General features: G+C 41.6%; 2 protein-coding genes across 4 annotated transcripts in view; both read left to right on the top strand.

Moving 5' to 3' along the window:
- The window catches only part of Ogt (O-linked N-acetylglucosamine (GlcNAc) transferase), a 43807-nt gene extending 29186 nt beyond the window's left edge, over positions 1-14621 (top strand). For all 3 annotated transcript variants that reach the window (XM_075956808.1, XM_075956807.1, XM_075956809.1), the window contains 8 exons: positions 2997-3122; positions 3552-3722; positions 3816-3932; positions 4022-4192; positions 6906-7058; positions 10522-10774; positions 11048-11171; positions 12393-14621. In XM_075956808.1, coding sequence (XP_075812923.1) covers positions 2997-3122; positions 3552-3722; positions 3816-3932; positions 4022-4192; positions 6906-7058; positions 10522-10774; positions 11048-11171; positions 12393-12567 — 1290 coding nt within the window. In that variant the 3' untranslated portion in view covers positions 12568-14621. The remainder of the gene's footprint in view (positions 1-2996; positions 3123-3551; positions 3723-3815; positions 3933-4021; positions 4193-6905; positions 7059-10521; positions 10775-11047; positions 11172-12392) is intronic.
- Positions 14622-14747: 126 nt separating this feature from the next.
- Positions 14748-20517, top strand: part of Gcna (germ cell nuclear acidic peptidase) — a 30163-nt gene continuing 24393 nt past the window's right edge. The window contains exons 1-2 of the mRNA XM_075956810.1: positions 14748-16844; positions 17797-18942. The gene's annotated coding sequence lies outside the window, so the exon portion shown is untranslated. The remainder of the gene's footprint in view (positions 16845-17796; positions 18943-20517) is intronic.

Here is a 20517-nt window from a genome sequence, read left to right as displayed (position 1 = left end):
GTAAATTTGAAAAAGAAAAACCCTTTTGGTACAAAGTGGGTTTTTTTTGTATTAGGAGTTGAATGGAGGGTCTCATGTTTATAGTTTTTGATGATGGGTATTAAAAGGAGTAACTACTGTATTTGGGCAATTTGCCCTTGTTTCCTTGGTCATTTACATTTATATTTGGCATGACTTTTAAGTTGTACATAAAATAGAAATGTGATATAGCTCTGTTTGATATATAACTTTTCTAGATACTTTTAATTCATACTGAACAAAATCAAGAAGGGTAAATGGCTAAATAGCTAGTTTAAGGACAGACTAGGCTATGTGAGACCCCCCATCTCATTTTTTTTTAAAGGAGGGGCTGCAGCAAAAAGCCCATCTATTTTTGAGTTTTTGCATTTGTGTGTGTGTGTGTATGGTCTTTTTGTTTTATTCTTTTGTAATTCACAAAGTGGGCCTTGAACTTTTGTTAATCCTCCTGCTTCAGCCACCATACCCTACTGGTTGTTTGTCTTTGTTTCTATTTTTTTTTTCCTCTGTAAATTTTATGATGAGTTAAAGTTGAAACCTATGGGAGAATTAAATTTGCTATGGGTTCTGTTAGTCACATATTTAGACATGAATATGAATAAGTATGTTTGCATGTAGACACACTTCTAAATGTAAATAATGGGATTGGGGACATAGCTCAGTTGGTACAGGGCTTGTCTATTATACACAAAACTCTGGGTTTGATTCTTAGTACTGTATAAACTGGGTGTTGTGACTCATACCTATAATCTCACCATTTTGGAGGTGGAGACAGAGACAGAAGGATCAGGGTGAAAGGTCATCCTTGGCTACGTAGAGTTCAAGGTCTGCCTGGGCTAGAGACCCTGTTTCAAAAACAAGGCTAGGGATGGTGTAGCTCCTAGCAGGTAGATCTGAGTTTGAGGCCAGCCTGATATACTTAGCAGTTCCCGGCCAGGCAGAGCTACATAGGGAGACCCTGTTTCAAATAACCAATAAATAACTAACTGAATGAGTAAATAATAGACATTTTCTTAGATGGGTTGGGAGAGTTATCTCATTTAATAAAGTTTGCATACCAGTATCTTTTGTAGCATGGTTACTACTTCAAAAATATGTCTGGTCTGCTTTTGATTTTTGAGACGGAGTCTCACGGTACCCCAGGCTGGCCTTCTTAATATGAGCAGTCTCATACACTTCTGGTACATACTAACTAGGGCAGTATTCTACCCAGTGAGCTGCATTTCCAGCTTTGATTTTTATCTTTCTGAGGCAGAACTTTAACTATGTGATCAGAACTGCCTGTAAACTCCCAGTGTAGCCTAGGCTAGCCTTGAACTCAGCCTTCTTAGTCCTAGAATTGCAAATGAGAGATATCTTGAACGACTCTTCCCTCATCTATCTGCCTGCCTGCCTGCCTGCCTGCCTATCTAATCAATCAATCTATCTATCTATCTATCTATCTATCTATCTATCTATCTATCTATCTATCTATCTATCTATCTATCTATCTATCTATCTATCTATCAAATTTATTTATCCATCTGGCCATCCAGCCATCTACTGATTGATTTGGCAGGCTCACTATGTGTCCCTGGTTGGTTTGGGACTATCTGTGTAGACCTCTGAAACTGTCCTGGAATTTACAGAGATCCTTGGGATTAAAGGAGTGAGCCACCACTACCTGGCTTTAAATGTTTTTGATAGATTTATCTATATGTGTGTTATGCTTGTTTATATGTGCACCATATATGTACATTATGTTTGTGCCTGGTGCTTTTGGAGGTCAAAAGGAGTTGGATGCCCTGGAGTTACAAATGGTTGTTAACCATGTAGGTGCTGAGTTCTACATGTAGTCAGTCCTTCAGTGCTCTTGAGCACTAAGCCATCTCTCTAGCCCTGTACCCCTTTTTTGCTATACGGTCTCACTAGGTAGTCAATCTAGTCTTCAGATGCTAGGATTATAGGCACCTGTCACTGTATTTTTTTTTCCATTTTTGGCATGTGTGTATGTGTATTGTGATTAGTGTACATGTAGGTGTACTTGCAGGTTCATATGTTGCTCAGAATAGGATGTTGGATAGCTTTGGCTTCTTTTCTTTTCTCTTTCTTTCTTTCTTTCTTTCTTTCTTTCTTTCTTTCTTTCTTTCTTTCCTCCTCCTCCTCCTCCTCTTCCTCCTCTTCTTCTTCTTCTTCTTTTTTTTTTTCTGAGACAGGGTATCTTCATAGCCCTGGCTGGCTGTTCTGAAGGTCAGCTAAACTCACTGTGTAGATTGGCCTCCAAGTAAGCTCTCTCTGCCTCCCAGATTGTGGGATTAAAGGTGTGTGCCTTCCTACCCAGCCAACTGTGGAGATCTTGCTCCTCCACTCTTGGCCTTATTTTCTCAAGACTGAAACTGACTCATCTTCCTGTCTCCAACCCCCACAGACCTGAGCTGAGGTTCCAGGTGCACATGTGTGGTCATATGTGGCTTTTTATGTGGATGCTGGAATCCAGACTTAGGTCCTCCTACTCACTGAGTCATCTCTCATCTTATTTATACTGTTTCCCATTGAGATTATAGAGTATCAAACATCTAGTAATTGTTGTGATTGATTTGAGACAGAATCTGTTTAGCTCTGGCTAGTGGAAACTCATGATTTTGTCTCAGGTTTCCTGAATCCTTGCCTTCAAGGCTTGTAACAATATGCTTAGCCTCTTGTTCATCTTTGAAGGCCCATTTAAAATACTCGCTCCCTTCTGTAACCCTGTTACTAATCCATCCAATTTAGAAGGAAAGTCTGCTTCCTTTATTGTTGAGACAGGGTCTCATGTAGCTGATGCTGTTGTTTAACTGATCTTTCTACTTCTACCTCCCAAGTGCTGGGATTATGAGAGTGAGCCACTATACCCAGTTTATTCACCTCTTTTGCATCTAGGTCTGAATTCTGTTTAATGCTATTAAAACCAATCGAATTAATCTTGGAATTCTACATAGTTCTTACTGTTTATCCTGTAGATTCCGTGCAATGGAAAAGCAGCTGACCGCATCCACCAAGATGGAATTCACATCCTTGTAAATATGAATGGGTATACCAAGGGGGCTCGAAATGAGCTCTTTGCTCTCAGACCAGCTCCTATTCAGGTAAGAGAATAATCATTCATAATGTTTATTGGACTAAAAAGACAGTGGTTTTTGGTTTTCTTCCATCTGGCTAACTACCCTTGAAAACAACAGGATAGACATTCTTGAGTGTTCTTGTATGTACTAGGATAGTTTTTTGGGTGTAGACCCAGTGCCCACAGGTAAAATGTCAATGGAGACTAGCATTTCATGGTTTTATAATAAATAGCTCCTTTGTCTAATATATTTGAAGAACACCTTACCACTTACAGGGTTAGTCTGAAAAGCTGCTGGATTGCTCTTGGTCAAAGAAGTCAGCCTCCTTTATTATATATATATATAAGTGATTTGGGAGCCTTTAGATGAAGATCCTCTTTTGAAAAACTGGAGTAATTTGGTGGGTTTACAGATGGATAAAAGTTCTTAGTTTTCGGTCTGATTGTTTTTTAGGCAATGTGGCTGGGATACCCTGGGACTAGTGGTGCACTGTTTATGGATTATATCATCACTGATCAGGAAACTTCCCCAGCTGAAGTTGCAGAACAGTATTCTGAGAAACTGGCTTACATGCCTCATACTTTTTTTATTGGTGATCATGCTAATATGTTCCCTCACCTGAAGGTAGGCAGAAAATAATGCTATGGGGTTAATTCATTTTTCCCCTTGGATTGTCCATATGCACCCTGACAGGCATGTCAACTTTTCTTCCATTAGAAAAAAGCAGTCATCGATTTTAAATCCAATGGGCACATTTACGACAATCGGATAGTTCTGAATGGCATCGATCTCAAAGCATTTCTTGATAGCCTACCAGATGTGAAGATTGTCAAGGTCAGAACCCAGTCGGCATTTGTTACTGAAATGAACTAAATTTGTTAATTTTTTCTTATAATGCATTTCTGTTTGGATTTTGTTTTCAGATGAAATGTCCTGATGGAGGTGACAATGTAGACAGCAGTAACACAGCTCTTAATATGCCTGTCATTCCCATGAATACAATTGCAGAAGCAGTTATTGAAATGATTAACAGAGGACAGATTCAGATAACAATTAATGGATTCAGTATTAGCAATGGACTGGCAACTACACAGGTGGGAAAGACCTTAACTATGTCCACCATCCATGCATCATTTCCTTGAAGCCTTGTAACCACTCTGTTCTACAGAGGAGGAAATAAGCTTCTTGGAAACTTGCTCTTGTAGCTATGTCTGGTCTTGAAAGTCATTCGGCTTCAACCATCAGGCTCCTTAGTGAGTGCCTACTGTGCTAATACTTGTTTTTGCCTGTCTGTGCCTTTATTCTCTTACCTCTAGGCACCATATGGTTGCTTGCTTCTGTAAACTCACCCTTTTCTTGGCCAAATCCTGCCTCGCCTTTCAGTTCAGATAGTTCTTATGGGAACCAGTTCCTGAACTGATCTTTTGCCTCTCTTTCCATACTCATTGGTACTTGTCTCCTGTGCTTCTGTTGTTTTGGGGTATATTGTTACATTCAGCATAGTGCAGTGTAATGTTTGTATTTGTATCCTTCAGCAAATGGAATTACTTTAGAACTCATGTCTTAGCCCCAATAATATAGTATGCATTTAGAGAGAGAGAGAGAGAGAGAGAGAGAGAGAGAGAGAGAGAGAGAGAGAGAGATATGCATACTGGAAGAGGCAAATACATAGGGCAAGAATCTTAGACTTCTTAGGTGCTGACAACTTTATTGAGATGTCCATACTCATGTAACAGCATAAGGCAGTCTTCAACAAGTATGGGATTTGCAAATAAAACTGTAGTTGAAGGAGTTGACCATCAGTGTAAGGGGGAGTCTTGAGTCTTGGGGAGAAGAGACCCTTTGGGGAGGAGTAATTGAAATTTGCCTTGGAGAGAGGATATGATTTGGAGAAGAGCATTTATTTCATCCATGAAGAACAGAGTAAAAAAAAGCAGAAGCTTTACTGTTGGTTATGGGGCTTTTAGTACTTGTTGTTGTTTTATGAGACAAGAGTTTTTCTTTGGAGCCCTGGCTGTCCTGGAACTCTATAGAATAAACTGACCCTGGGCTGAGAAATTTACCTGCCTCTGCCTTCTAAGTGCTGGCATTAAAGGCTAACACCACTAGCCATGTCTGGTTATTTTTGAAACAGGATCTGGCTATGTAACCCAGGCTGTTCTCAAACTTGGAAGCCCCCCCCCTTTTTTTTTGGTTTTTCAAGACAGGGTTTCTGCATAGTTTTTGGAGCCTGTCCTGGAACTAGCTTGTGTAGACCAGGCTGGCCTCGAACTCACAGAGATCTGCCTGCTCTGCTTCCTGAGTGCTGGGATTAAAGGTGTGCGCCACCACTGCCCGGCCTGGCCTCTTTTCATAAGGCAGTTACTCTTTTTTTTTTTTTTTAAATATTTATTATGTATACAGTGTTCTTCCTCCATGTATGCCCACACGCCAGAAGAGGGCACCAGATCTCATTACAGATGGTTGTGAACCACCATGTGGTTGCTGGGAATTGAACTCAGGACCTCTGGAAGAGCAGCCAGTGCTCTTAACCTCTGAGCCATCTCTCCAGCCCCAAGGCAGTTACTCTTAAGTCAAAGTAATGGTGTAACTTTTTATGTCTTAAAAGTAAACTATAGGGCTGGAGAGATGGCTCAGTGGTTAAGAGCACCGCCTACTCGTCTAAAGGTCCTAAGCTCAATTCCCAGCAACAACATAATGGCTTACAATCATCTGTAATGAAATCTGGTGCCCCTTCTGGTCTGCAGGCATACATGTAGGCAGAATACTGTATACACAATAAGTAAATAAATAAATAAATCTTTTTTTTTAAAAAAGTAAACTATATAAAAATATTTTCTCATTACAGTTCGGGGACAGAAGTTAAAATCTTTATACCATTTTATATATTTTGAATTGATTTTTTTTCTAAAAAAAAATATTTTATGTGTATGGATATTGCCTGAACGTATGTCTGTACTATGTGCGTGCCTTGTGCCTAGGGAGGCCAGAAGACAGCACCAGGTCTTCTGGAACTAGAATTATAGATGCTTGCGAGCTGCCCACCATATGGGTGCTGAAGCTCCAACCTAGGTCCTCTGGAAGAACAGCTAGTGTTCTTACAGAACTGAGCCATCTCTAGCTAGCTCACTGACTCATGGCACTCTTTTTATTCTCTCTCTCTGCATCTGTCTCTCACTATGTTGCCCTGGCTAGCCATGGATTATGTTAAACCAGGCTGTCCTCAGAGTCATAAGAAATCTGTCTACCTACAAATTTGATGCCAGCCTGGTCTACATAGCAAGTTCCAGGTCAGCCAAAGCTACATAGTGAGACCCTGTCTTAAACAAACAAACAAAACAAAAACAAAAAAAACAGGCCAGGCATAGGGACACACACAACACTCTAATCTTAGCATTTGGGAAGTCTTACTGTTGACTGAAGCCTGTACATAGTGTGAGGCCTTCTTGGACGTTGTGTGTGTGTGTGTGTGTGTGTGTGTGTGTGTGTGTGTGTGTGTGTGTGTGTGTGTTGGATGAAACCCCAGGACCTTGTGCATTCCAGATAAACACTCTGCCATGTAGATATACTCCCATTTCTTGGCTTGTCGGGGTAGGGCTTTCATATAGCCCAGGCTAGCCTTCTTCTGAGCCTTCTTCCCCCATCTCCTGAGTACTAGAATTATAATTGGGTACTGCTGTGCCTTGGTTTATGCAACACTTGAATCAAAACCAGAGCTTCTTACATCTTGACCAGCTGAACCACATCTGCAATTCCCTTTGGCCAGTGCTAACTCTAAATTTAATCATGTTCTTTTTGTTATTCTAGATCAATAATAAAGCTGCAACTGGAGAGGAGGTTCCCCGTACCATTATTGTGACCACCCGTTCCCAGTACGGGCTACCAGAAGATGCCATTGTGTACTGTAACTTTAATCAGTTATATAAAATCGACCCTTCTACCCTGCAGATGTGGGCAAATGTGAGTATGTGTAGATTTGTTATTAATTAATGCCTATTGATGAGTAAAGATTATGTATTTGGGCTACCTTGCTGAAGCTTCTTTCATTTATGGACTATTATGCTCATTTCTTAGCTCCAAAAGTTGTGACATTTTCAGCTGTTTTAAATCATTTTTATTTTTTGAGATTATAATAGAACCAATATAATTCCCCCCCTTTCTTCTCTCCCAAGTTCCCCAGGTCCAGTCCCTTTTCTCTTTTTCAAATTCACAGCTTTCTTTTCCTTAGTTGTTGTTTGCTTATTTGTCTGTCTGTCTTTCTTTCTTTCTTTCTTTCTTTCTTTCTTTCTTTCTTTCTTTCTTTCTTTCTTTCTTTCTTTCGAGAGGTTTCTCTGTAGCAGCCCTAACTGTCCTGGAACTTGTTTTTTTTATTTATTGTTTTTTTTAAATTAATTTATTTATTAAAGATTTCTGCCCCCTCCCCGCCACCGCCTCCCATTTCCCTCCCCCTCCCCCGATCAAGTCCCCCTCTCTCATCAGCCCGAAGAGCAATCAGGGTTCCCTGATCTGTGGGAAGTCCAAGGACCACCCACCTCCATCCAGGTCTAGTAAGGTGGGCATCCCAACTTCCTAGGCTCCCACAAAGCCAGTACGTGCAGTAGGATCAAAAACCTATTGTCATTGTTCTTGAGTTCTCAGTAGTCCTCATTGCTGGAACTAGTTCTTGTAGACCAGACTGGCCTCGAACTCAAGAGATCCACCTGCCTCTGCCTTCTGAGTGCTGGGATTAAAGGCGTGCACCACCACCGCCCAGTGTTTCTTTTTTTAGTAGTAGTAATTGTTAATGGTGTGTGTATTCATGTGTATTCCTAAATATATAAATGAAATCCACTCATTCTGTATAATGCTACTTGTATTGTTTTTGAGATGAGGTCTCAATGTATCCCAGGCTGGCCTTGTTACATAGCAGAGAATAATACTGAACTTCTGTTCATTCTTATACTTCCCAAGTACGGGGATAACACAGGTTTGCCACCACATCTGGTTATGTGGTGCTAGAAAGTAATCCAGGGCTGCCTTCATGCTAGACAAATAACTCTACCAGCTGAGCTATGTCCACAGTCATCTTCAGTTTTGATTTTATCTACTGTTGTTGTATTTTCCTCCAGTGTGTGGGGATCAAGGTCAGGGTGTGATACACAGTAGGCAAGCTCTGTACCAGTGAGCTGTATCCCCAGTCTTTTGGTGTATTTATTTTCATTTTTGAAGACAGTGTCTCTATATAGCCCTGAATGTTCTAGAACTCACTATGTAGTCCAGGCTGGCTTCAAACTTAGATCACCTGCTCTGCCTCTTGAGTTCTAGGTTTAAAGTTGTGTACCACCAAGCCTGGTTTCAGTCTTGTGTTTTTTTTTTTAAATTTCATGCAATAAACATTTATTTGTTTATTCAAAGTGTTTTATCCAAACCTGATGTCAGCGAACTTTTTCTTCTTAAAGAGTTAGTAAATGAAATTTTCAGTTTTTTAATAAGTAATCTAGTCATCTCTCCTTTTTATTTATAGTATATATAATGAAAACACTTATATAAATTAACCCATGGCTTAGCATATCAAATTTTATTTCTAAACACTGGCTGTATGCCATACTTGGTTTACAGGCCATAGTTTCCTAACCCCTGGCCTGAACTGATAGCAAAACTTGCTGTGTGGACATCCATATTTAACATCCTTGCAATTCTATGACATTAACCAGGAAAGAATTGGTCAATAGCCCTATTTTGCAATCAGCTCGTGAGCCTGGTTTGTAGAAGTACAATACTGAGTGTATGCGGCCAGCTGGCCCTGAGTTTGTATAACTGTGAAATGCTATATTTTACCTTAATGTTGTTAGAAAGAAATCATTCCTTGCTTGATCCCCCCCTCCCCATATCTGTTCTATTTGTTTGAAAGGGAAGGGTAATGTAGAAAGAGAGGAAGTGGATGAGTAAGCCTCTATTTTCCCTGAATCCTCGCTTTAGCCAAAACTTACCTAACAGTAGGCTAGTTTTACTTTTTAAAAAATTCTGCTTATGAATATTCCTGTATCTCAATATAGAGATACTAATGTGTTTAAAAAAAACAAGGAGTTGCTTCAAGAGTGTTAGATAAATGTATGTACATTGTACGTTTAAAAATGTGAAATAGTCTGAATTTGGAAATTTGTCTATTCTCAAATTTTTCAGAGAAGGAAGTGTGAAGTTCTGTGATATGTTGAATAAATGCACTTCTGAATCAGGAGTAGGTAAACTGGTCTGGAGGCCAAATCCACTGCTTGGCTCGTTGCTTGGTACTTTTTGATGCTGGGGTGGAACCCAGGTCCTTGCACATGCTAAGCAAGTACTCTTACCGTTGAGGTACATTACCAGCCTCTCATTGCTTATTTTTATAAATAAAACTTTGACACATGGCCACATACACGTGTTTATACACTTACTATCTATGGCTGCTTTCAAGCTACAAAACAGGCAGTGACTAAAAAGCCAGTACTGTTTTCTCCCTGGTCATTTATAGAAGTTTATGCTGCCTTCTGGTCGACATTAGGCAATTTGGGCAAATTTTTAAGTTACTCTTCTAATGTGGTGAGGTGGGGGATTTAAAATTTGAAGTACTGTGTATGGTAAAATGTGCCGGTACTTCAAGCTACTCTGGAGGCTGAGATATGAGAGTTGCTAGAGTCTATGAGTTTGTGGCCAGCCTGGAAAACTTAATGAGACCCTGTTCCTTAAAAACAAAAATAGGGGTAGAGGCTTACAGAGCCTCAGCGCTCCCTGGTGGCTACTTGCAGAGGGAGAGTTCTTTTCTGTGGTGGGCATTTGCCCATCCTCCAGTAACTCACCTCACCCATTTTCATGCAAGCAATCCCAATTAATTTCAGTGGATCATAAACACAAAATAACAACGGTAAAGGTGAAGGTAAGAGGGGTTCAGTAAAAATGGAAGGGGTGAATAGTGGAGGGTAGAAATGACTCTTTCCAAAAATATATAATGGAATTGTCAAAAGATTTTTTTTTAAGAAATGTAAGTTAAAAAAGCAAACATAAAGACACCCATATTCCCATCTTTAACAAAGACCACTTCCTATATTAGTTCCTGCCAGATATTGTTGCCTCAGATTGTACCTGTTAGTAACTTGACTTTTGTCTTCTAATTCTTTTCTCTGTCCTCAAACTCTCTGGGGACAGCTAAGAGAAAAGAAGTAACTCAGATGATTTAATTCATCTTTTTAAAGAAAAGACCTAGGTCCCAAACAGGCTTCTTCACTTGTTTATGGCAGAGTCTTCTTGAATTTAGAAACCTCCTGCTTCAGTTCTGCCAGGATCATAGGTGTGTGCCACAATGCCCAGTGGTGTTGGGGGTCAGTCGCACTTTCTGAGTGGTTTTGGGAAAGGGCAGATGTGCTATTAATCTTTTCTTTTTCCTTTCCTCTTTTTTTTTTTTTTTTAGATTCTGAAACGTGTACCTAATAGCGTGCTTTGGCTGTTGCGTTTTCCAGCAGTAGGAGAACCCAATATTCAACAATATGCACAAAATATGGGTCTTCCCCAGAACCGTATCATTTTTTCACCTGTGGCTCCGAAAGAGGAGCATGTCAGAAGAGGTCAGCTGGCTGATGTCTGTCTGGACACTCCCTTATGTAATGGACACACCACAGGAATGGATGTTCTCTGGGCAGGAACACCCATGGTGACTATGCCAGGTAAGTGGCTGACAAATCACTGAATCCTTCTTTATTCATTAACATTTTTCTTTTGGGTCGAGGGGTACTTGAAGGTGAAAAATTTTTTTTTGAAGGTGAAATTATATGTATTAGAAGTAATTAAGGCAGGATAATAGAAAATGGGACTTACTCAAGCCTGAATACTTGACCATCCTCCTCGTCTTGTACTGTGTGGATACTTAAATGCAATTACCAATGACGACTATGTGACCTATAGTTCTAAGATGAGCAATTACTATTTTTACCTTCTAGGAGAGACTCTTGCCTCTCGAGTTGCGGCTTCTCAGCTCACTTGTCTAGGATGTCTTGAGCTCATTGCTAAAAGCAGACAAGAATATGAAGACATAGCTGTGAAACTAGGAACTGATCTAGAATAGTAAGTAAACTGCCAGGAACAAACTATATGTGAAAATGTGACAAAATAAAGTCATAAATTAAGGATGATATAAAATAGATGAATTAAATTGTATGCTCTATGGATAGAAGGGGACATAATCTAAACTCTCAAGTAATCACTAGACTTTAATAAAGAACTTTCAAAGCATCAGATGTTTTAGCCTAGTATCCATTTCTTCATAGTATTTTAAAAAAACACCACCAACAACAAAAATCACAAAAAAAAGCTTAGTTGACTGAAAATGAGTGGAAATTAGAGGGATCATGCTAAGGTAAATGGAGCCTCTCCCATTCAATGAAATAGTGTTTCTAATTTGTCCCTTTGTTTTATGGTGTTTGTTTAAAGCATTAATTTTCTTTTCTGTGTGGTATAGGTGCATGCCTTTAGTCCTAACACTTGGGAGGAAGAGGCACGCGATCTCTCTGAGTTCAAGGCCAGCTGTTGTCCTCTGGACTTTACATGCACACACAAACACAAGCATATATACCCAAATACACATAGTCCATAGGGTCTTTTTGTTTTGTTTTTTTGAAAGGAAGCATTGATATTACTATGAATACATTTGAGTTGAGCCTAATCAATGGACAGCCAACTTTCACTTTCAATATATTTCCTTTTTTGGTTTGTTTATTTGCTTTTTGTTTTTTGTGACAGCTCTAGCTGTCCTGGAACTAGCTCTTGTAGAGCAGATTGGCCTCAAACTCACAGAGATCCACCTGCCTCTGCCTCCCAAATTCGGGGATTAAAGGCGTGTGCCACCACCCAGCTCAGTATATTTCTGATGATATGTTAAAATCCATGACCGAAATCAACTTGGAGAGGAAAGGGTTTATTTGCCTTACATATCCATATCACAGTTCATCATGAATGGATGCCATGACAAGAACCTGGAAGCAAGAATTGAAGTGCAGAAATGGAGGAACACTGCTTGTTGGCTTGATCCCCCTAGTTTGCTAGAGGTGGTACTGGCCATATTGGCCTGGGTCATTAATCAAGAATCAAGAAAATGACCTACAGACATGCCCATAGACCATTCTTATGAATACTTGAGGTTCCCTCTTCCCAGATATGTGTGTCAAGTTGCTAGGCCAAGCAGAAAATTTTTTTTTATATTATTATGCCATAAAAATGACTATAGAGTCTAGTTCTGAGTTTTTGTTCTGATTTGTAAAATAGGTTCTCTTTGTTTTTATTACCTAGCCTGAAGAAAATTCGTGGCAAAGTCTGGAAACAGAGAATATCTAGTCCTCTGTTCAACACCAAACAGTACACAATGGAATTAGAGCGGCTCTATCTGCAGATGTGGGAGCATTATGCAGCCGGCAACAAACCTGACCACATGATTAAGCCTGTTGAAGTCACTGAGTCAGCCTGAATAAAAGACTGCGCACGGGAGAATTACCCCTATACCTGAGCCTCAACCTTCTGGGGGAAAGGGAACTAGATAACATGCTTTGTACTTATCTGTACAGTACCTTGTTGCAGATGGATGATATATAACGATAATAGAATAGCACAGCCAGACTTGCTTCCTGCATGATAGGGAGATACAAGAGATAAGAAACTGCTACTCCACAAGGAATCTCTGCAGAGTTTTGCAGTAAGCAGGTGGTGCAGAGGTCTGGAAGGTCTGGTCTCCCTTGGTCTTCCATGGGATGCTTAATGTTGGAGGGAGATAGAGATTGACCAGCCATTTCGTGATTCCATGGATAGATTGAGTCTTCTGATCCTTTTTTCCTTTATATTTTGGGTATTGGAGCTTTTAAAAATGTTTGCTTTCAGGTATTTTTACTTACGTGAAGTGATCTTGATTCTTCTGAGATAAGGTTTTAAACTAAAATGTTGCTTCCTGTTTTAGTGTCTGAACTCTGACAGGGTGACAGGGACCGTGCTGGTGTAGTCTTTTTATAGGTTTTATAAACCACTTGAGCCTATATCAGTCGTTTTAGTGTCTGACCTAATGCTTGGTACTGTCAGTGCTTTGTTGATTTAGACAGTGACTTAGGATTTTTTCAGCCTCTTTCCCATTTCTTTCCCCCCACTTCCTTTCAATTCTCCTGTGACTGCTAACAAAACTAAGTCTTGTTTCAAACATCCCAGAGTGTTTCTCTTAAACATGCCATCTGGTGCCAAATGAAAATTCTTAAGGAGTGAATATTAATCATGAAGGGCACAGTTGTGGTACTGTTATTGATAATAATGTAGATTTTTTTTGCCTAATTTTTAGCTATTTCACCAGTGTTTAAGCCCTTGACTGCCCCTCCTATGCTGCTTCCAAAAGTGTTAGTGTGTGATGAGATTTTTACTTTCCTTTCTAAAGTTTGTTTTTTAAAGTGAGTCCTGTTCTTCCTATTTCTTTCAGCAGAAATGAAATTCCAGGTAAGTATAAGTATTCAAATATTTGATTAGTAAGTTGCAGTTATTTCTGTATATTAAATATTGTTCACTGACAGATTTCGAGGTAAAAGCTCTGAAAGGACCATCTCTATACAAGCAGTTATTTTTCAGACTGTGTGTGTATCTTCTTGACTTAGTCTCTAAGTTTGTGGATTCAGCCTTGATAGTAGTGAATTTGTGTCACTACTTGGTTTAGAGGACAAGTTAGACATTCATTTGCCCTCCTGGAGCTTGAGTTCTTGGTAATAAAGGACAGTTGCATTTCAATAAAAGGGTAGAGGGCTTGAGGCTTAAACAGGCGGCCCTAGGACTCTGTGCTGCTCCCCTGCACTCAGACTCCAGCCACTGACCAGTTTTGTCTGTTAGCGCTCTAGATTATGTCTTTCCAAAGCACCTAGGCAGTGCACCTATTCTGTAGTTGCAGCTGTTGCCTGAATGTACCTTAGCTGACAAGTTGTTGATAATAAAGAACTTGAATTTGTGATTTTTTTTACTGCTAGTTAAAACCTAAGCAAGGAGTCTCGCGTGTAATTCTGAAGCAGAATTACATTGTAATGAACTGTGTACCTTTAGTAATGTAAATCAAGGAAAACAGTTAAGGGATTTCTTAATTTATTTTTTAACTGAATAAATCTCAGTTAAAGGTTGCCAGCATGGTTACAGGTAAACTGACTTTGAAAAACCACTGAACTGCTAAATGTGGGATTGGATGATAGACGTCCAGGGCCGCTGAGGTTGTGATCTGTGGCCATTTTACATAGCACATCATTCCTCCTATAGGGATGAACTTTTTCCTGGCACGAAAAGTAGCCGCTCTGGTTGAAGCTTTGCATATTGTAACAGGCTTTTCTTTCCAGGTAACATGTCTGTGGAAGACTTAATTCTGATAGAGTTATAGATATTACTGGAAACTAATTTGTTTTTTTCTATTATACTCTGCTTTATTGAAAAAGTAAAGCACTTAAATTGTGCTCCAGAAATTCAGATGATGTCTTGCAATCTTTAAACAATAAATGGATGATTTCCCCTTAATGTGGCTTGATGTATTTTGTCTCATTATGTTAAGTATTACTGGCGAAGCCTATGCTTGAATAGCTCAAAACAGCATGACCAGGAAGTGTTTCCTTACTTTAGGTGTGATGTTAAGAATTAACTTTGTGGGCTGGAGAGATAGCTCAGTGGTTAAGAGCACTGGCAGCTCTTCCAAAGGTCCTGAGTTCAATTCCCAGCAACCACATGGTGGCTCACAATCATCTGTAATGAGATCTGGTGCCCTCTTCTGGCATGCGGGCATACATGGAGGAAGAATGTTGTATACATAATAAATAAATAAATAAATCTTTTTTAAAAAAAAATTAACTTTGTTTTCTTTGCCAAGACTGATGGGAGGATTGGAGATATTAAATAATTCTTTAAGGGATCAGCAGAGCCCCAAATACCTGTATATACTTTTGTGTGTGGGTCATTCTTTGTTTACATTCCATTCTGGGGACTAAGCAGAGTGCCCTATGCATGTCAAGTACATAAATACTGAGCTACAGGTACAGCCCATATAATCTCATTTTTTAATATGGTACTTACAGTTTTTTTTTCCCCTTCACTCTGGACAATGGTTGAACTCAGTCACAAGTTTGGCTTTCAGTTTTTTCAGAGATAAAAGGGAAATGTTTGGGGTTGGAGATGTCTCAGTAGTTGAGAATTTTGGGTGCACTTTCCAGAGGCTTCAGGTTCGATTCCCAACACCTACTTGGTAATCTGTAACTCTCTGTTCCAGGGGATCCGATACCCTCTTTTGACCTTTTTGGGTACCAGGTATGCACGTGGTGCACAGATTGGATATACATACAGGCAAAACACTTAAAAATTAAAAATATATATATTAACATGGTGCATAGACATACATGCAGGCAAAACCCATACACATAAGATACTTTAACTGTTCAAATAATATTAAGTAAATTTTCATATAATTAACAATGTTATTGTACCTCCAAAGACCTAATGAGACTTATGTTTGTTGGAATCTGAATACTTTGGGTCATAATGATTAATAGTATTAGAGTGTGTGTTCTGACTCAGAGCTGTAAATCCTAGCACTGGTAGGCTGAGACAGAATTGGTAGGCACTAGAGATTCAAGGGCATCCCAGGCTATCTAGTGAAGCCCTGTCTCAAACAAAAAAGATGGTATGGGAAAAAGGTTGGCCTCACCACTCTGTAGTGTGGGATGAAGTCAACTAGTCGTAAGTCTGTCTTTCACCCTCATTGTTAAGATTGTTTCATTTATCTCCTTTGGTGGCTCCTGCATTCAGTCTAAATTCCTTGAACAGACTAAATAAATTTGTGTAATTGCTGAACAGCCTGAATTTTAACTTCTTTTGCAGTTTTAGAGAGGATTTTGTGTAGCCAAGGCTAGCCTTGAACTTCAGGTTTTACTGCTTTTGCTTCCCGGGTGCTGATGTTAAAGAGATTATAAGCATGTGCCTTCTTATCCTACTGGTATTTTGTATTTGACAAGATATCACTAAGTACTGACTGGCTTCAAATTTGTCTTCACATTTATCCTTTTGCCTCAGCTTCCTGATCTGGAATTACAGGTATGTGTCTTTGTCCCTGGCTGAACTGTTTGAAGGTTTAATTTGAATTCTAACTTTTTTTTGAAGCTTTTTGTTGTTGAGGTAATTTCACAACATTTCTCAGGCTGGCCTTGAACCTCTCCTCCCCCTCTCAAGTGCTGGGAGTATAGCGTGTACAGACACTCTTGGCTTATGTTTCTTATACCTAGCATTTAGATTCTTGACCTATACTTCTAATCCACATCGTTAAGCAATCTTCATTTTTTGTGGAGGAGAGTTACTATTATTCTTACTGTTTTTCCGTTCAAGGAGCCTGCTTGTTTGTATTCATTTACTCATCTACCTAGTATCTATCTATCTATCTATCTATCTATCTATCTATCTATCTATCTATCTATCTATCTATCGTGCACTTTGGAACTAACTAGAGCTGTTACAATTGAGTTCTAGCTATGCCACTTTCTAGTTGTTTGGCCTCTTAAAATAAGAGTGTTAACATTGAATTTTAATATTTCTTTTTAGGTCTTGTATGGGTACTTTGCTTGTATGTTCGTGAGGTGACAGAGCCCAGAAGAGGGTGTTGAATCTCCTGGAATTGGAGTTACAGATGATTGCATGCCGCCATGCCGGTGCTGGGAATTGAACCTGGGTCCTCTGGAAGAGCAGCCAGTGCTCTTAACAGTTAAGCCACCTCTCCAGCCCCATATTTTTATTTTTAAAAATTTGGGTGTGTAATATATGTTTGTTTCTGTATGGATGTCAGTTTTTTCTCTCTCTGGGATGCTCCATCTTATTTCTAGTTCACTATTTCCATCTTCCATCCCTTACTTACCTGGCCCTATCTCCAAGCCCTGAGATTAAAGAGACACCTGTACTCTATGTTCATGCTGGTCCAGCATGCGTTTTGCTTACTCGACCATCTTCCTGGACCCTAACGTTGAATTTTTAATTATTTAGAGACAATAGTTTCCTTTTGTTGTTTAGGTACGCTCATGGGTTCCCCAAAGTGTTCTTCGGTCTCACTTCCTGAGTAGCTGTGACGAGGGTGTGGCATGCCAGTGTCTAGGAGGCTTATGTACACATTTTTTTTAGATTTTAATTTTTTATATTTATAATTTCTTTTACATGTATGAGGTTTTGCTTGCATGTATTGCAGTGTACCATATGTGTGCACTGGTGCCTGAGGAGGTCAGAAGAGAGCCTTAAATTCTCTGGAATTGGAGTTAATGGGTGGTTGTGAGCCGCTGTATTGGTGCTAGGAATTAAACCCAGATCCTCTGCAAGAATAGTGCTCTTAACCACCGAAGCAACCATCTCTCCAGCCCTTTTCAGGACATGGTATCACTATATGGCTGTTCTGGATCTCACTCTGTAGACCAGGCTGTCTTTGAACTCAACAGAGATCTGCCTGCCTCTGCTTCCCATGGGCTGGGGTTAAAGGTGTTTACCACTGTACCTGGCCCCTTCGTGTACTTTTTGTTTGATTTTTTTTGTTTGTTTGTTGTTTGCTTTATTTATTTTATTTTCAGGATAGTATTTCTCTGTGTAGCTTTGGAGCACTTGTTTTTCTTGTTGCATTTTGAATGGGTACTGAAAAGCTTAAAGTAACTGTACTCCATTTTTTTTTCTCCAGGGTCTGACAATTCTGGATGCCAGCACCACAGATCTCTGTTGCTAGATGTTTTTGCGTTGCTCCCTCTTGCTTTTATTGAGGGGACTAGATGGTCCTTTCTGCCAGCCAGCGCTCAGAGTAGTAGGAAGACCAACCAGGTAGATAAACGTTTAAAAGATTTGGGCAACCCGGTAGTGGTGGCGCATTTAATCCCAGCATTCGGGAGGCGGAGGCAATGAGTTAGAGGGCAGCGAGTTCGGGTACAGCTGGGACTATACAGAGAAACCTTCTCTCAAACAACCAAAAAAAAAATATTTTTTTTGGCAATTTAAGCAAGGTAAGTAGAACCAGCCTTCAAATTCTCACTTTTTAAAGAATTAAGTTTGGTTTTTCTTAGCACTCAGAAAGTTATTAGAATTCAGGCATGGTAGCTATATATCTGTAATTTCATTACTCTAGCCCGTACTACATAGATCAGATCGCAAAAACAAAATGGGGGCAAAAAAAAAAAAATGGGGGCAGTGAGAATTGTTCCAAAATGGATGGTGCACATATACGACAAGTGCTACTTGGTCACAAGTGCTATCTCGGTCACAAGTGCTATCTCGGTCACAAGCACTGACTCGATCGCAGTACCGGATTCCATTCTGGAAGCTGGTATGCGGATTCCATAGTAACATGCAAATTCGCTCAATGATGAGCTGTGATAGGTGGGCACAGGAAGGCGGGAAAACGTCAGTTCCTGTGGGGGGAGGGTTGTCCCTTATAAGAGGCACTGTGCCTGGCAGCCGTTTCAAACCCACTCCGCGGCGCGGGAGCGCCTCCGGAGCCGTTGGTGGTGGCTGTGACGTGCGCCGGAGCCATTGGTGGAGCCATTGGTGGCTGTGACGTGTGCTGGAGCCATTGGTTGTGGCTGTGACGTGCGCAGGAGCCGTTAGTGGTGGCTGTGTCAGTGCTGGCGGCCATTTCATCAGGACCGGACCATTGCTTTGAGGGTCTGCTGTGAGGTGCGCCAGACACCGCGGGAGCCGGAGCCAGACACCGCAGGAGCCGGAGCCAGACACCGCAGGAGCCGGAGCCAGACACCGCAGGAGCCGGAGCCAGACACCGCTGGAGCCAGACACCGCTGGAGCCAGACATCGCTGGAGCCAGACACCGCCGGAGCAGGTACGGAGAAGGCGGACTAGGTGGGTCAGCGGCTTCATTTAGTGTGGTGGATTGTTAAAAGCGCCACCGCGACTGTTCACCTCGGCTTCTGTGTGTGAACACGGGAACTATGGAACTGAAGTTCCCTTAGACCCTTTTTCCCCCAGAAAAAGGGCAGAGGGGTCGAGTGGGCGGGAATGTAGCTGAGTACCATCCCTGGCACTGCCATAAAGGTCCTCCGGTCCCCCCTCCCCTTAAAGCTGTTACCAGCATGGCGGTGGGGCTGGGGTGCCGAGACCTCGACCGAAACCTCTGAGGGGGTTTGAGGAGAAGGTCTCGGGGTGGGAGGATGGAGGGACAAGTGGGACAAGTGAGTAGTGGGAAGAGGGCCGTTCTGGCTCCAAACAGGTGCCATGGTGGCCGGTTCAGGAGGTAGGAGGTCGGGTCTGGGACAGGTGGGACAACGGCGGCATAGAGAGTTTTTATGCTGTGGAAGAAATGGCGCAGCTCTGTCTGCACATAGTGTTATGGCCGCACACCCACTTGGAGGTATCCAAGTGGGTATGGGATTGTTGGTGAGCTGAGGGGAGATGTTTGAGGATCATGGACAGTAGACCAGTGGCCTAGCAGGTGGGGAAAAGAAGGAGGGGGTCGAAGAAGTCTCATTGGAAGTTTCTAGAACTAGAAGAGTGCCAATTCTGTTTCTAGAATTTTCCACAAAACTTGGGCAGGCCATTGGGTGGATTGGGGGGAGGAGCCTGAGAGAGCCCCTGTCTGCTCAGCCAATGGGAAGCTATTGTGTTTCTAGAATTTTCCACAAATACTAGGCAGGCCATTGGGTGGGTTAGGGGGAGGAGCCTGAGAGAGAGCCTCCGGCTGCTCAGCCAATGGGAAGCTATTTCTAGAATTTTCCACTAATACTAGGCAGGCCATTGGGTGGGTTGGGGGGAGGAGCCTGAGAGAGCCTCTGGCTGCTCAGCCAATGGGAAGCTATTTCTAGAATTTTCCACTAATACTAGGCAGGCCGGTCGGAGGGTTGGGGGGAGGAGCCTGAGAGAATCCCTGCCTGCTCAGCCAATGGGAAGCTATTGTGTTAATTTTTTTCAAAAAACAGGCCCGTGGGCTGGTTGGGGGAGGAGCCTGAAAGAACCCCTATCTGTGCAGCCAATAGGAAGCTGCGGAAGCCCGGGGACATTGAGTGGCAGATGCTGGCGGGAATGGGAGGGGACTAACGGGACTGCACTGGAGATGGGGTGGGAATCAGTTGGCGGACCCGAGTGGGGACAGGGCAGGGTCCAATAGTGGCGGAGGCGACCCGGACCGAGCGGGGCGTGGTCGACTTATGCCAACTACAGCGGATGGGGGGACGAGGGCACAGGCATTGGAGGGAGGAGGCTGGACTGGTTGGTGGCAACGCAGCAGGGTTAGAGTTAGGGCTGAGCGCAGGAGCAGAGTTAGGGCTGAGTGCGTGGGCTGCGTGGGCCGCCAGGGACTGCAAGGGGGGGGTGGCTGGAGGGACCTGAGCTATGTAAGAGAGGGGCAAGCGGGGGTGGGGCTGGAGGGACTGAAGCTGGATTGCTGCAAGGGGAGGGGGAG

This window comes from Microtus pennsylvanicus, chromosome X, assembly GCF_037038515.1.
Source record: "Microtus pennsylvanicus isolate mMicPen1 chromosome X, mMicPen1.hap1, whole genome shotgun sequence".
NCBI lineage: Eukaryota > Metazoa > Chordata > Mammalia > Rodentia > Cricetidae > Microtus > Microtus pennsylvanicus.
This window is presented reverse-complemented; position numbering and strand designations above follow the sequence as displayed.